This window comes from Mustela erminea, chromosome 1 (genome assembly GCF_009829155.1).
Source record: "Mustela erminea isolate mMusErm1 chromosome 1, mMusErm1.Pri, whole genome shotgun sequence".
NCBI classification, from domain to species: Eukaryota; Metazoa; Chordata; class Mammalia; order Carnivora; family Mustelidae; genus Mustela; species Mustela erminea.
This window is the reverse complement of record NC_045614.1, coordinates 95,745,491-95,762,053: the sequence shown is the minus strand read 5'-3', so window position 1 is coordinate 95,762,053 and position 16,563 is coordinate 95,745,491. Positions and strand designations below refer to the sequence as shown.

General features: G+C 38.7%; 1 protein-coding gene across 5 annotated transcripts in view; it reads left to right on the top strand.

Moving 5' to 3' along the window:
- CEP70 (centrosomal protein 70) overlaps positions 1-16,563 on the top strand; it is a 123,391-nt gene that overhangs the window by 81,579 nt on the left and 25,249 nt on the right. For all 5 annotated transcript variants that reach the window (XM_032334396.1, XM_032334387.1, XM_032334377.1 and 2 more), the window contains one exon: positions 7,584-7,754. In XM_032334396.1, the coding sequence (XP_032190287.1) occupies positions 7,584-7,754 (171 nt within the window). The remainder of the gene's footprint in view (positions 1-7,583; positions 7,755-16,563) is intronic.

Genomic DNA, 16,563 nt, shown 5'->3' with positions numbered 1-16,563 from the left:
ACCCAGTAGCGCAATTATTGGATCATAGGGTACTTCTATTTTTAACTTCTTGGGCAATCTCCATACTGTCTTCCAGAGTGGCTATACCAGTTTGCATTCCCACCAACAGTGCACGAGAGTTTCTTTTTCTCCACATCCTTGCCTATACCTTCCGTTTCTTGTGTGGTTGCTTTTAGCCATTCTGACAGGTGTGAGGTGATACCTCCTTGTAGTTTTGACTTCCATTTCCCTGATGGTAAGTGACGTTGAGCATCTTTTCATGGGTATGTTAGCTATCTGTATGTCTTCTTTGGAAAAATGTCTATTCATGTCTTCTGCACCGCCCCCTCCCCCCACTATTTTTTTTTAAAGAAAGGCAGACTGCCACATGCAGGGCTACATCTGGATGTGGTCTAGAGTCTTGAAAGCTTTACTACCTTATATTTGCCTACAAATGGACTTTGAGAGCTTGTTTGGAGGTTCTAGTAGGGGAACACAGCTACTTGTATACCCTTGCCTGAAGAATAGTCCTCCTCTACTGGGGCAGGTTGCCCTCTTTGACTGAACCTGCAGCTTCAGGAGGGATGCACAAGGAGTGGTGTGGTGAGGGAGGAAGGGGACACTTGCCTAGCCAGCCAGATCAGCTGAATCAACCCCAGTGATCAGTGGGGTGACAGATGTCACAGCCAGATTGCCCCCACATCCTGCCCACTTTTTAATTAGGTTGTTTTTTGGGTGTTGAGTTGTATAAGGTCTTTATGTATTTTGGATATGTCCCTTTATCAGATCTGTCATTTGCAAATATCTTCTCCCATTCTTTTTTTTTTTTTTTTTTTTTAAAGATTTAATTTATTTATTTGACAGAGAGAGATCACAGTAGGAAAGAGGAAGGGAAGAGATCACAGAGAGAGAGGAAGGGAAGCAGGCCCCCTGCTGAGCAGAGAGCCCGATGTGGGACTCGATCCCAGGACCCTGAGATCATGACCTGAGCTGAAGGCAGCGGCTTAACCCACTGAGCCACCCAGGCGCCCCTCTTCTCCCATTCTTTAAGTTGCCTTTTAGTTTTGTTGATTGTTTCCTTCACTGTGCAGAAGCTTTATATTTTGATGTAGTCCCAATAGTTTATTTTTGCTTTTGTTTCTCTTACCTCAGGAGATGTATCTAGGAAGAAGTTGCTATAGCTAATGTCAGAAAAGTTATTGCCTATATTCTTTTCTAGGATTTTTATGGTTTCAGGTCTCACATTTAGGTCTTTAATCCATTTTGGGAATTTACTTTTGTGTATTGCATAACAGTATTTGTTCTAACAATCTGTTAGTATGGAATGTCTTTCTATTTCTTGGTGTCATCTTCAGTTTCTTTCATCAGTATTTTATAGTTTTCAGAGTATGGGTCTTAAACCTCTTTGGATAGGTTCATTCCTAGGTATCTTAATTGTTTTGGTGCAGTTTTAAATGGGATTATCCCTCCCTCACTCCATCCTTTCCTTCCTTCCTTCCCTCCCTCCCCTTTTTTTTTTTTTGAAAAAAGTTTTTATTTATTTGAGAGAGAGAGCACGAGCAGGGAAGAAGGACAGAGGGAGTAGACACCCCGCTGATCAGGGAGTCCTATGTTGGACTCAATTCCAGGACCCTGAGATCATGACCTGAGCTGAAGACAGCCACGTAACCGAATGAGCTGCCTAAGGTGCCCCTGCAAATGGGATTGTTTTCTTAATTTCTCCTTCAGGGCTGCTTTGTTGTTAGTATACAGAAATGTAATAGATTTCTGCATGTTGATTTTGTATCCTGAGACTCTACTGAATTCATTTATTAGTTCCAGCAGTTTTTTGGAGGATTCTCCCGGGTTTTCTATGTATGGGATCATGCCGTCTGCAAATAGTGAAAATTTCACTTCTTCCTTGCTGATTTGAATGGCTTTTCTTTCTTTTGTTATCTGACTGCTATGGCTAGGACTTCCAGTACTATGTTAAATAAAAGTGGTAAGAGTGAACATCTCTCTCTTGTTCGTGCCTATAGAGGAAAAGCTCTCAGTTTTTCCCCACTTAGGTATTAGCTGTGGGATTTTGATATATAGCCTTTACTGTGTTGTGATATTTTCCCTCTAAACCTACTTTGTTGGGGCTTTTTATCATGGATGGATGTTGTACTTTGTCAAATGTTTTTTCTGCCTCTGTTGAAATGATCATATGGTTCTTATCCTTTCTTCTTATTAATGGGATGTATCATGTTGATTGATTTGCAAATAATGAACCACCCTTGCAACCTAGGAATAAATCCCACTTGATTGTGGTGAATGATTTTTAAATTGTATCATTGGATTCTGTATGCTAGTATTTTTTTGAGAATTTTTGCATCTATGTTCGTCAGAGATACTGGTCTATTCTCTTTTTTCGTGTGGTGTCTTTATCTGGTTTTGCTCTCAGGGTAATGCTGGCCTCATAGAATGAATTTGGAAATTTCCCGTCCTTTTCTATTTTTTGGAAAAGTTTGAGGAAAAACATGTATTAACTCTTCTTTGAATGTTTGGTAGCATTCACCTATGAAGCCACCTGGTCTTAGACTTTGGGTTTTGGGGAGTTTTTGATTACTAATTCATTTTATTTGCTGACTATCAATCTGCTCAAGTTTTCTATTTCTTCTTGTTTCAGTTTTGGTAATGTTTTTGGGAATCCATTTCTTCTAGGTTGTCTAATTTATTGGCTTATAGTTTTTCATAATATTCTCTTATAATTGTGTTTCTGTGGTGTTGGTTGTTACTTCTCTCTCATTTGTGATTTTATTTATTTGGGTCCTTTCTCTTTTCTTTTTGATAAGCCTGATGAGAGGTTTACCAATTTTGTTGTTCTTTTCAAAGAACCAGCTCCTGGTTTCATTATCTGTGCTAGTTTCATTGATCTGTGCTATTGTTTATTTAGTTTCTGTATCATTTATTTCTGCTCTAATCTTCATTATTTCCTTCCTTTTCCAGGCTTCAGGGTTCATTTGTTCTTTTTATAGCTCCTTTACATGTAAAGTGTTTGAGATTTTTCTTGCTTCTTGAGCTAGGCCTGTATTGCTATATACTTACCTCATTGCTTTTGCTCCATCCGAAAGATTTTGGACCATTGGGTTTTCATTTTCATTTGTTTCCATGTATTTTTAAAAATCTCTTCTTTATTTCCTGGTTTAGTAATATATTTAGTAGTATGTTTAACTCATTCATTGTTTAGTAGTATGTTTAACCTCTATGTATTTGTGCTCTTCCCAGATTTTTCCTTGTGGTTGACTTCTGGTTTCATTAATTTGTAGTCAGAAAAGGTGCATGGTATGATTTTAGTCTTTTTGTGTTTGTTAAGGCCCGTTTTGTGACCTAATATGTGATTTATTCTGGAGAATGTTCATGTGCACTTGAAAAGAATGTATTCTGCTGTTTCAGAATGGAATATTTTGTCCATCTGGTCCAGTGTATCATTCAAAGCCTTTGTTTTCTTGTTTCTGCTGAGCAGAGAGCCCCATGCGGGGCTTGATCCCAGGAACCTGGGATCACAACCTGAGCTGAAGGCAGAGGCTTTAACCCACTGAGCCACCCAGGTGCCCCATGGTTTGTTTTTATTTAGATATTTAGTCCATCTGAACTTTAATTTTCTATATGGCATGTTGTAGAGATCTAACCTCACTGGTTTTATAGACCATTTATTGGATAGATGAGTGATTAAGCCTGGCTGTTTACTGACTGAACTAGACCTATGCTCATATTTTATTGGACCCACACAGGGCTTTTTTTACTTTGAGTTAATTATCAATATTTTAAAAATTAAGATTTTGGGGGGCACCTGGGTGGCTCAGTGGGTTAAGCCTCTGCCTTTGGCTCGGGTCATGATCTCAGGGTCCTGGGATTGAGCCCCACATTGGGCTGTATGCTCAGTGGGGAGCCTGCTTCCCCCTCTTTCTCTCTGCCTGCCTCTCTGCCTACTTGTGATCTCTGTCTGTCAAATTAAAAAAAAAAAAATATTGAAAAAAATTAACATTTTTATTAAGTTCTTAATTCTAAGCTTATTTCTAAGCTTCTCTTAAAAAGCCACAGAATCTGACAACAAATCCTGCATAGTCGTTATCAGGGCAGAATTATGCCTCTCCCCTGTCACATAGAGGCCTGTATTCTTCAGTTAGCTAAAGCCCCTGGCCATCATCCTTGCTTCAGTAATGGTCTTATCTTGTATCTAGAGGCATTTGAGTTTACAGTTTCTCATAGACCATTCTTTCTCTACTTTATTGAAATGAAGCTTCTGTCATTTCTACTCATATACATATGTTTGTGTCTAGACTCTGGTCTGTTCCATTTTTTATACTATTTCCATATTCTTTTAACTTTGTCATTTTGTAGTAGGTTTTGATACCCTTTAGGGTAAGAATCTTGTCATTGTTCTTGTAAATATTTTTCCTTTGCTATTTATTCTTCTGGATGAACAATTTGTCAATATCAAAACCAGATCCTATTGAGATGAACTATAATTGGATTGATTTTTTAGATTAATATTTGGAAAGGTGACACCTTTGTAGTTTTGAATCATCTCACTCAGAAATATGTCCCTAATTTTATGTGGCCCTTCCTTTATGTAGCTTAGTAAAGTTTTATATATTCTTAAGTTTAGCTCTTGAGTATTTTTGTTAGGTTTATTTCCTAGGTATTGTATAATTTTTATTTCTATTGAGAATAGCATCATTTTTTTCCATTACATTTTCTAACTAATTGTCGCTGGTTCTTCATGTATATCTGAGTTGATTTTATTTCCAGGCACTTTTCTGTAAACTAATTTTTTGTTTTGTTTTGATAACTCTCTTGTACCTAGCATATAACTGAATTTCTTTTATTTCATTTTGTTTCTTAGATTAAATTTGGGAGGCTTTAACCTTTAACAAGGCAATTAAACCATTCATGGATATTGAGACCAACTCATATATCTGCTTTTATTCCTGACATTTTTCTGTTTTCTATATATGGTTTTTGGTTCTGTTCTTTACTTGGCATTTGCTAGGTTGAGATTTGTCTTTTTTTCTCTTCAAGTACTTAGGACATTTGTCATCTTAATTCTTTTCTACTTGTCAAATAATTACTCTTAAGATACAGTTTTTATCCATAGCAAGAGTTTATCAGTATCTACAAACTGTTCCTGAATAGATAAGACCTATTTTTGAGTTGTTTTTTTAAAAATTCCCATCTCTCTTGTAATTGTCATTTTACTGTTTGCTCACTGTTAATATATATTTTGCTGCCAGTCATCTGATTGTGGTCAAGTCATTAGAATATGCTCTGCTGGGGGCGCCTGGGTGGCTCAGTGGATTAAAGCCTCTGCCTTCTGTTCAGGTCATGATCCCAGGGTTCTGGGATCGAGCCCCGCATCGGGCTCTCTGCTCAACAGGGAGCCTGCTTCCTCCTCCCTCTCTCTCTGCCTCCCTCTCTGCCTACTTGTGATCTCTGTCAGATAAATAAAATCTTAAAAAAAAAAAAAAAGAATATGCTCTGCTGTCATTAATAATTCTGTGGAGGAGAATTGATTTTTCCATTAAAATATGTTTAAGTACAAGAGAAGAAAATGTTGAAATATTCTTTTAAACTCAAAACAAGCTCCTCAGTAAACATCTGATATCTTAGTACCAGGAAACCTGTGAGTTATAGCTTGAAGTATGAGTAGGGACAAAGATTTGAGATCAATATAGTGTCTTGTTTTTATACTTAAATAGCTGTTTATTAAATGGTCTGGGTTTGATGGTGGTAAATAAGGAAATTACTCTTCTTTGTTTATACTTGCTGTTTTGGGGTGTTTGTTTCCTCTCCTTAGTAGAACTCTTAGCTTTTGGCAGAGGGGTTATAGTCACATATTAAACATATTAAGACACTTAAGTTTTACTCCAGGCATTGATGGTATTAGGGAATTACTGTTAAATTTCTTTTCTTTTTTTTTTTAAGATTTTATTTATTTGAGAGAGAAAGTGAGAGAGCACAAGCAGGGGGAGCGACAGAGGGAGAGGGAGAAGTGGGCTCCCCGTTGAGCTGGGAGTCCCATGCAGGGCTTGATCCCAGAGCCCTGGGATCATGACCTGAGCCAAAGGCAGATGCTTAATTGAGTGAGCCACCCAGGAACCCCTAATTACTGTTAAATTTCTTATGTATAATAATGGTTTTAGGATTTTGTAGGAGAATATGCTTACTTTTAAGAAGTGCATACTTAAGTTTTTGAGGATAAAGTTTTATCATGTCTTTTCTTTAGAAGGTTGAGCTAAGTGAGCAAATATGGGAAAATGTTAACAATTGTTAAATCTAGGTAGAGATTATGTGGGTATTTATGATGGTTCATTTTATGTATCATCTTGACTAGGCTACAGGGTGCCCAGGTACTTGGTCAAACATTATTCTGAATATGTCTGTGAAGGGTATTTATGGATGAGATTAACATTTGATTTGGCAGACTAGGTAAAGCAGATTGCCTTCCCTGATGTGAATGATTCTCATTCAATCATTTGAAGACCTGACTAAAACAGGATGAGTAAGAGGGAGCTCCACTTGCCTGACTGACTTCCTTTGACCTGGGACATCAGTTTTTTTCTGCCTTCATTGTTGAGCTGAAGCACGGACTCTTTCTGCATCTCAAGCCTGTGGGCATTCAGGCTAGAACTGCTCCATTGGCTCGTTTAGGTCTCCAGCTTGCCTGTTGCAGACATTGGGACTTACCTGCTTCCATAATTGTGTGAGCTAATTCCTTATAATAAATCTTTTTAGATGTATTTATATACATACACATTGCTCCTGCTTCTCTGTAGAACCTTAATAATACAGATTTTGATACTGAGAGTGGTTGTAGAGGAACAGCGTTTTATGGATTAGTTCTCTGAATTGGGTCTGGGGTTTCAAGAATTGCATGATATTTCCAGGATTTCTGTATATAATGTGTTGGACTTTATTTTTCATTGCCCTTGAACTTTTCTTTTTTTTTTTAAGATTTTATTTATTTATTTGACAGAGAGAAATTACAAGTACACTGAGAGGCAGGCAGAGAGAGAGAGAGAAGGAAGCAGGCTCCCCGCTGAGCAGAGAGCCCGATGCGGGACTCGATCCCAGGACCCTGAGATCATGACCTGAGCCGAAGGCAGCGGCTTAACCCACTGAGCCACCCAGGCGCCCTGCCCTTGAACTTTAACTGAGGTTATGAAACAATAGGAAATGCCCCCTTTCACCATCTGATTTAGCTTAAATATGAGGAGATAGAATTAGAGAAATGTGAGACTCTAGCTAAGGATGTACTGATGATTATTTTTCCCTGTGTGGATTATAATAGGTCATGCATAATCTACTTTAAAGTCAAAATAATTTGAAAATGCATTTTAGCTTTTCTTGGAAGTTTCTCGTTCTCATTAGAACTTATATGTTTAATTTTGTTGATAAAACTGCCATATTTCCAAAACATTACAAGTATCATTCTTATTAAAGAACCTCTTAATGCCTAAAGTTAATTCTGAAAATGATGATACATTGACATATAAAGCACTCCCTTAACCTAAATCACTTTGATAAGACTATGATAAACATTTCAACCTAAAACCATGGTCTTTTTTTTTTTTTTTTAGGTTCTGAATAGCATCAATTCAATTGTTCATAATCCAAGAGCTCCAGTAATAATTTATAAACAGAGCAAAGGAGGAACCCAACATTTTAATAAAGATCTTGTTCAGGATTGTGGATTTGAGCATCTTATTCCTATAATAGAAATGTGGGCAGATCAACTGACTTCCTTAAAGGTAAGGGGTTGAATATTTTTTACATGCTTTGAAAATCTATTGGAGTCTCTGGGCTTTATTAATAGGACTAGGCTCCATTTTTTTGTTTGTTTTAGCTGTAAAGCTTAGCTTACTTAAAACTTAAAACTTGCTACTTACCGTATCAGTTTTAAGTATGACCTATTTGATATTGTCATTACTATAAGCTTTACCTCCTATAAAGTTCTACCAAAGACTCAGGCCTGCTGCCATGTTGAAAATCTGTAGTGGTTCTGTTTCACACCTCCGGGTCCTTCCCTGTTCTACGTTCATCTTCCTCTTTTTGGTATTTCCATGCTTCAGATTTTCCTGGCCCTTATTCCTCTTGAGATGTGATGTTTTATCTTTCATTCCATTTTAATTGGGGATTTTTTTTTCCTCTTCATATTTGAAATCATTTTCCTTCTCTCAAAACTGTCCACATCTGTCTATTCTGTAAAGAAGTGAATAGTTCAGTAGCAGCCATACTACTTTTACTTATTCTCTCTGTCAATAGAAGAAAAAAATTTCTTTACTTTGTAGAGTTATTGTGCATTTCTTATCATGCATCTACAGGTTTTTCAGTTTTTTTTGAGTAGTACACTGAAAGGTGAATTGCTGAAGTCATTAATATTTAGTTTCTGGGGAGAGGAGTCAAGATGGCGGAGAAGTAGCAGGCTGAGACTACTTCAGTTAGCAGGAGATCAGCTAGATAGCTTATCTCAAGATTGCAAACACCTACAAATCCATCGGCAGATCGAAGAGAAGAACAGCAATTCTAGAAACAGAAAAACAACCACTTTCTGAAAGGTAGGACTGGCGGAGAAGTGAATCCATAGCGACAGGAAGATAGACCCCGGGGGGAGGGGCCGGCTCCTGGCAAGCGGCGGAGCAACGGAGCACAAAATCAGGACTTTTAAAAGTCTGTTCCGCTGAGGGACATCACTCCAGAGGCTAAACTGGGGTGAAGCCCACATGGGGTCAGCGTGGCCTCAGGTCCCACAGGGTCACAGAAGGATCGGGGGTGTCTGAGTGTCACAGAGCTTGCAGGTATTAGAACGAGGAAGCCGGCTACAGAGACAGAGCCGACAGTGAGCTCACAGCTCGGGGTTACCTTGAACGGGTCGCAGGCTCGGTGAGCTCAGAGCGCGGCCGGAGGTCAGGCAGACGGGAGTTACTGGGCGCTGTTCTCTGAGGGTGCACTGAGGAGTGGGGCCCCAGGCTCTCGGCTCCTCCGGGCCAGAGACCAGGAGGCCGCCATTTGTATTCCCGTCCTCCAGAACTCTATGGAAAGTGCTCAGAGAACAAAAGCTCCTGAAAGCAAACCCGAGCGGATTATTCAGCCCAGCCCCTGGTAAGGGCGGTGCAATTCCACCTGGGGCAAAGACACTTGAGAATCACTACAACAGGCCCCACCCCAGAAGATCAACAAGAAATCCAGCCAAGACCAAGTTCACCTACCAAGGAGTGCAGTTTTGTTTTTTTTTTTAAAGATTTTATTTATTTATTTGACAGAGAGAGATCAGAGGTAGGTAGAGAGGCAGGCAGAGAGAGAGAGAGGGAAGCAGGCTCCCTGCTGAGCAGAGAGCCCGATGTGGGACTCGATCCCAGGACTCTGAGATCATGACCTGAGCAGAAGGCAGAGGCTCAACCCACTGAGCCACCCAGGCGCCCCAAGGAGTGCAGTTTCAATACCAAGGAGAGCAGCAGAATTCCAGAGGAGGAGAAAGCAAGGCACGGAACTCATGGCTTTCTCCCTATGACTCTTTAGTCTTGCAGTTAATTTAATTTTTTTTTCTCTTCTTCTTCTAAAATTTTTTTAACTTTTACCCTTTTCCTTTTTAACGTTTTTTAACAAGTTTATCTAATATATATATGTATTTTTCTTTTTTATACTTTTCTTTATTCGTTTTCTTTTTTAATTCTTTTCTTTCTTTCTGAACCTCTTTTTATCCCCTTTCAAACCCCTCACGATTTGGGATCTCTTCTGATTTGCTTAAAGCATATTTTCCTGGGGTTGTTGCCACCCTTTAGTACTTTACTTGCTCCTTCATATACTCTTATATGGACAAAATGATACGGCGGAAAAATTCACCACAAAAAAAAAAAACAAGAGGTAGTACCGAAGGCTAGACCTAGGGACCTAATCAATACAGACATTGGTAATATGTCAGATCTAGAGTTCAGAATGACAATTCTCAAGGTTCTAGCTGGGCTCGAAAAAGGCATGGAAGATATTAGAGAAACCTCTCAGGAGATATAAAAGCCCTTTCTGGAGAAATAAAAGAACTAAAATCTAACCAAGTTGAAAACAAAAAAGCTATTAATGAGGTGCAATAAAAAATGGAGGCTCTCACTGCTAGGATAATGAGGCAGAAGAAAGAATTAGTGATATAGAAGACCAAATGACAGAGAATAAAGAAGCTGAGCAAAATAGGGACTAACAGATACTGGACTATGAGGGGAGAATTCGAGAGATAAGTGACACTGTAAGACAAAACAACATTAGAATTATTGGGATTCCAGAAGAAGAAGAGAGAGAGAGGGGAGCAGAAGGTATACTGGAGAGAATTATTGAGGAGAATTTCCCCAATATGGCAAAGGTAACAAGCATCGAAATCCAGGAGGTGCAGAGAACGCCCCTCAAAATCAATAAGATATGTCCACACCCCGTCACCTAATAGTAAAATTTACAAGCCTTAGTGACAAAGAGAAAATCCTGAAAGCAGCCCAGGAAAAGAAGTCTGTAACATACAATGGTAAAAATATTAGATTGGCAGCAGACTTATCCACAGAGACCTGGCAGGCCAGAAAGAGCTGGCATGATATATTCAGAGCACTAAATGAGAAAAACATGCAGCCAAGAATACTATATCCAGCTAGGCTATCATTGAAAATAGAAGGAGAGATAAAAAGCTTCAAGGACAAACAAAAACTGAAAGAATTTGCAAACACCAGACCAGCTCTACAGGAAATATTGAAAGGGGTCCTCTAAGGAAAGAGAGAGCCTAAAGTGGTAGATCAGAAAGGAACAGAGACAATATACAGTAACAGTCACCTTACAGGCAGTACAATGGCACTAAATTCATATCTCTCAATAGTTACCCTGAATGTTAATGGGCTAAATGCCCCAATCAAAAGACACAGGGTACCAGAATGGATAAAAAAACAAAACCCATCTATATGTTGCCTCCAAGAAACTCATTTTAGCCCGAAGACGACACCAGATTTAAAGTGAGGGGGTGGAAAAGAATTTACCATTCTAATGGACATCAGAAGAAAGCATGACTGGCAATCCTTATATCAGATCATTTAGATTTTAAGCCAAAGACTATAATAAGAGATGAGGAAGGACACTATATCATACTCAAAGGGTCTGTCCAACAAGAAGATCTAACAATTTTAAATGTCTATGCCCCCAACGTGGGAGCAGCCAACTATATAAACCAATTAATAACAAAATCAAAGAAACACATCAACAATAATACAATGATAGTAGGGGACTTTAACACTCCCCTCACTGAAATGGATAAATCATCCAAGCAAAAGATAAACAAGGAAATAAATGCCTTAAGTGACACACTGGACCAGATGGACATCACGGATATATTCAGAACATTTCATCCCAAAGCAACAGAATACACATTCTTCTCTAGTGCACATGGAACATTTTCCAGAGTAGATCACATCCTCGGTCCTAAATCAGGCCTCAACCGGTATCAAAAGATTGGGATCATTCCCTGCATATTTTCAGACCACAATTCTCTGAATCTAGAACTCAACCACAAGAGGAAGTCTGGAAAGAACCCAAATACATGGAGAGTAAACATCATCCTTCTAAAGAATGAATGGGTCAACCAGGAAATTAAAGAAGAATTGAAAAAATTAATGGAAACAAATGATAATGAAAACACAACGGTTCAAAATCTGTGGGACACAGCAAAGGGAGTCCTGAGAGGAAAATATATAGCAATACAAGCCTTTCTCAAGAAACAAGAAAGGTCTCAGGTACCCAACCTAACCCTACACCTAAAGGAGCTGGAGAAAGAACAAGAAAGAAATCCTAAACCCAGCAGGAGAAGAGAAATCATAAAGATCAGAGCAGAAATCAATGAAATAGAAACCAAAAAAACAATAGAACAAATCAACAAACTAGGATCTGGTTCTTTGAAAGAATTAATAAAATTGATAAACCCGTGGCCAGACTTATCAAGAAGAAAAGAGAAATGACCCAAATAAATAAAATCATGAGTGAAAGAGGAGAGATCACAACTAACACCAAAGAAATACAAACAATTATAAGAACATACTATGAGCAACACTACGCCAACAAATTTGACAATCTGGAAGAAATGGATGCATTCCTAGAAACATATAAACTACCACAACTGAACCAGGAAGAAATAGAAAGCCTGAACAGACCCATAACCAGTAAGGAGATTGAAACAGTCATTAAAAATCTCCAAACAAACAAAATCCCAGGGCCGGACAGCTTCCCGGGGGAATTCTACCAAACATTTAAAGAAGAACTAATTCCTATTCTTCTGAAACTGTTCCAAAAAATAGAAATGGAAGGAAAACCTCCAAACTCATTTTATGAGGCCAGCATCACCTTGATCCCCAAACCAGACAAGGATCCCATCAAAAAAGAGAGCTATAGACCAATATCCTTGATGAACACAGATGTGAAAATTCTCACCAAAATACTAGCCAATAGGATTCAACAGTACATTAAAAGGATTATTCACCACGATCAAGTGGGATTTATTTCAGGGCTGCAAGATTGGTTCGACATCCACAAATCAATCAATGTGATACAACACACCAATAAAAGAAAGAGCAAGAACCATATGATACTCTCAATAGATGCTGAAAAAGCATTTGACAAAGTACAGCATCCCTTCCTGATCAAAACTCTTCAAAGTGTAGGGATAGAGGGCACATACCTCAATATCATCAAAGCCATCTATGAAAAACCCACCGCAAATATCATTCTCAATGGAGAAAAACTGAAAGCTTTTCCGCTAAGGTCAGGAACACGGCAGGGATGTCCATTATCACCACTGCTATTCAACATAGTATTAGAAGTCCTAGCCTCAGCAATCAGACAACAGAAGGAAATTAAAGGCATCCAAATTGGCAAAGAAGAAGTCAAACTATCACTCTTCGCAGATGATATGGTACTATATGTGGAAAACCCAAAAGACTCCACTCCAAAACTGCTAGAACTTGTACAGGAATTTAGTAAAGTGTCCGGATATAAAATCAATGCACAGAAATCCATTACATTTCTCTACACCAACAACAAGACAGAAGAAAGAGAAATTAGGGAGTCAATCCCATTTACAATTGCACCCAAAACCATAAGATACCTAGGAATAAACCTAACCAAAGAGGCTAAGAATCTATACTCAGAAAACTATAAAGTACTCATGAAAAGAAACTGAGGAAGACACAAAGAAATGGAAAAATGTTCCATGCTCCTGGATTGGAAGAACAAATATTGTGAAAATGTCTATGCTACCTAAAACAATCTACACATTTAATGCAATCCCTATCAAAATCCCACATATTTTTTTCAAAGAAATGGAACAAATAATCCTAAAATTTATATGGACCCAGAAAAGACCTTGAATAGCCAAAGGAATATTGGGGGGAAAAAAGCAAAAGTTGGCGGCATCACAATTCCGGACTTCAAGCTCTATTACAAAGCTGTCATCATCAAGACAGCATGGTACTGGCACAAAAACAGACACATAGATCAATGGAACAGAATAGAGAGCCCAGAAATAGACCCTCAACTCTATGGTCAACTAATCTTTGACAAAGCAGGAAAGAATGTCCAATGGAAAAAAGACAGCCTCTTCAATAAATGGTGTTGGGAAAATTGGACGGCCACATGCAGAAAAATGAAATTGGACCATTTCCTTACACCACACATGAAAACAGACTCAAAATGGAAGAAGGACCTCAATATGAGAAAGGAATCCATCAAAATCCTTGAGGAGAACACAGGCAGCAACCTCTTCGACCTCAGCCGCAGCAACGTCTTCCTAGGAACATCGCTAAAGGCAAGGGAAGGAAGGGCAAAAATGAACTATTGGGATTTCATCAAGATCAAAAGCTTTTGCACAGCAAAGGAAACAGTTAACAAAACCAAAAGACAACTGACAGAATGGGAGAAGATATTTGCAAACAACAGTGTCCAAAATCTATAAAGAACTTTGCAAACAACACCCAACGAACAAATAATTCAATCAAGAAATGGGCCGAGGACATGAACAGACATTTCTGCAAAGAAGATATGCAGATGGCCAACAGACACATGAAAAAGTGCTCCATATCACTTGGCATCAGGGAAATACAAGTCAAAACCACAATGAGATACTACCTCACACCAGTCAGAATAGCTAAAATTAACAAGTCAGGAGATGACAGATGCTGGCGAGGATGCGGTAAAGGGGAACCCTTCTACACTGTTGCTGGGAGTGCAAGCTGGTGCAACCACTCTGGAAAACAACATGGAGGTTCCTCAAAATGTTGAAAATAGAACTGCCCTATGACTCAGCAATTGCACTACTGGGTATTTTACCCTAAAGACACAAATATCGTGATCTGAAGGGGTACGTGCACCCGAATGTTTATAGCAGCAATGTCCACAATAGCCAAACTATGGAAAGAACCTAAATGTCCATCAACAAATGAATGGATAAAGAAGATGTGGCATATATACACTATGGAATACTATGCAGCCCTCAAAAGAAATGAAATCTTGCCATTTGCGACGACGTGGATGGGACTAGAGTGTATCATGCTTAGTGAGATAAGCCAAGCGGAGAAAGACAACTATCCTATGATCTCCCTTTAATGAGGAAGTGGTGATGCAACATGGGGGCTTAAGGGGGTAGGAGAAGAATAAATGAAACAAGATGGGATTGGGAGGGAGACAAACCATAAGTGACTCTCAATCTCACAAAACAAACTGAGGGTTGTAAGAGGGTGGGGGGGTTGGGAGAAGGAGGGTGGGGTTATGGACATTGGGGAGGGTATGTTCTTTGGTGAGTGCTGTGAAGTGTGTAAACCTGGTGATTCACAGACCTGTACCCCTGGGGATAAAGATATATTATATGTTTATAAAAAATTAAAAATTAAAAAAAATTTTTGTTTCTGTTCCCTTTAATCTTCCTTCCTTCCTTTCTTTTTTCTTTCTTCCTTTCTTTCTAGAGAAAGAGCGGAGGGGCATGGGGGAGAGGGAGAGAAAGAATCCTAAGCAGACTCCATGGAGGCACAGAGCCTGACACAGGGCTCAATCTCATGACCCTGGAATCATGACCTAAGCTGAAATCAAAATTCAGATACTTAACCGACTGAGCCACCCTGGCACCCCTGATCTTTAGATTTTTTTCAGTAACTAATATATATATCATGTTCATGATGTATTCTGTCATGTTCATGAAGATGTGATTCAGTAACAGTATTTGTCAATTAAGTATAATTGCATGAAGTATAAATGATACAGAAGATATCTGTAAGAATATATTGCCTTATTGCATGAAGTATAAATTATACAGTAGATATCTATAAGAATATATATTGCATGAAGTATAAATGATAGAGAAGATATCTGTAAGAATATATAAGGTTTATGAATTGTACCTTTTTTAATACTCTCATATGTCCCAAGGAACTTCCTAATACATAATGTGTGCTCAAAATTTGTCAAAAGAAAGAAGCAAAATAACAAATTCCAAGACAGCAAAATGAAGATGATGATATTGAATTTAAAAAAAATAATAAAAACATACCTGTAATTGATGAGAGAATCTTCTCATTCACCTAATTTCTTCTTCCCTTTTTATATAGGGATCAGATAGAGCTATAAAATAGAAAACATTTTAATTGAGTGATAGTGTTAGATTAATATACCTATCGTATAGACCTGAGTCTCTTCAGTTTATATCTTAGCAGAAGGTAAATAATTAGTAGTTAATTATGTAAACCATGGTTAATTATGTAAATCCAGTCACCGCTTGCTAGGGGGTTCTCCCAGTAGAAGGAAATGGTGCTAACCCCACTTTAAAAAGATTTATTTATTTATTTTAGAAAGTGCAAGTGAGCAAATTGGGGGAGGAATAGAGGAAAACAATCCTGGAGCAGACTCCCTGCTGAACAGGGAGCCCAGTGTGGGGCTTGATCCCCATTACCCATTAAATCATAACCTGAGCCAAAACTGAGAGTCACGCACCTAACTGACTGAGCCACCCAGGTGCCCCATCATGCTAATCCCACTTCAATTCCTCTCAAGGAAGATGGGCTAGAACATGCCCAGCCTTCCCAAGAGAAGGTTAAAAACTAGAAGAGAAAGGAGACAAAAGAAAGAATCAGATGAATAGATAGTTACTGATGATTTACTATGTTCAAGGCATTGGGGAGGTAATCAGAAAAGATGAGCATGGGGCACCTGGTTGGCTTAATCAGTTAAGCATCCAGCTCCTGGTTTGGCTCAGGTCATGATCTCGTTGTTGTGGGATCAAGTCGCTCATTGGGCTCTGCACTCAGCATGGAGTCTGCTTCACATTCTCTCTCCCTCTCCCTCTGGTTCTACCCCTGCTCATACTCTCTCTGTCAAATAAATGAAGTCTTTTTAAAAAAGGAACACAAGATTCAGACTAATTGGAGAGATAAAACTTACTAAAAAATACAAGATAAAATTTAATCATTTAAGATCTCATTAGAAGAAATGAATGCTATAAAAACAGCCCACGAAAGGGGGCACCTGGGTGGCCCAGTCTGTTAGGTGTCTACCTTTGGC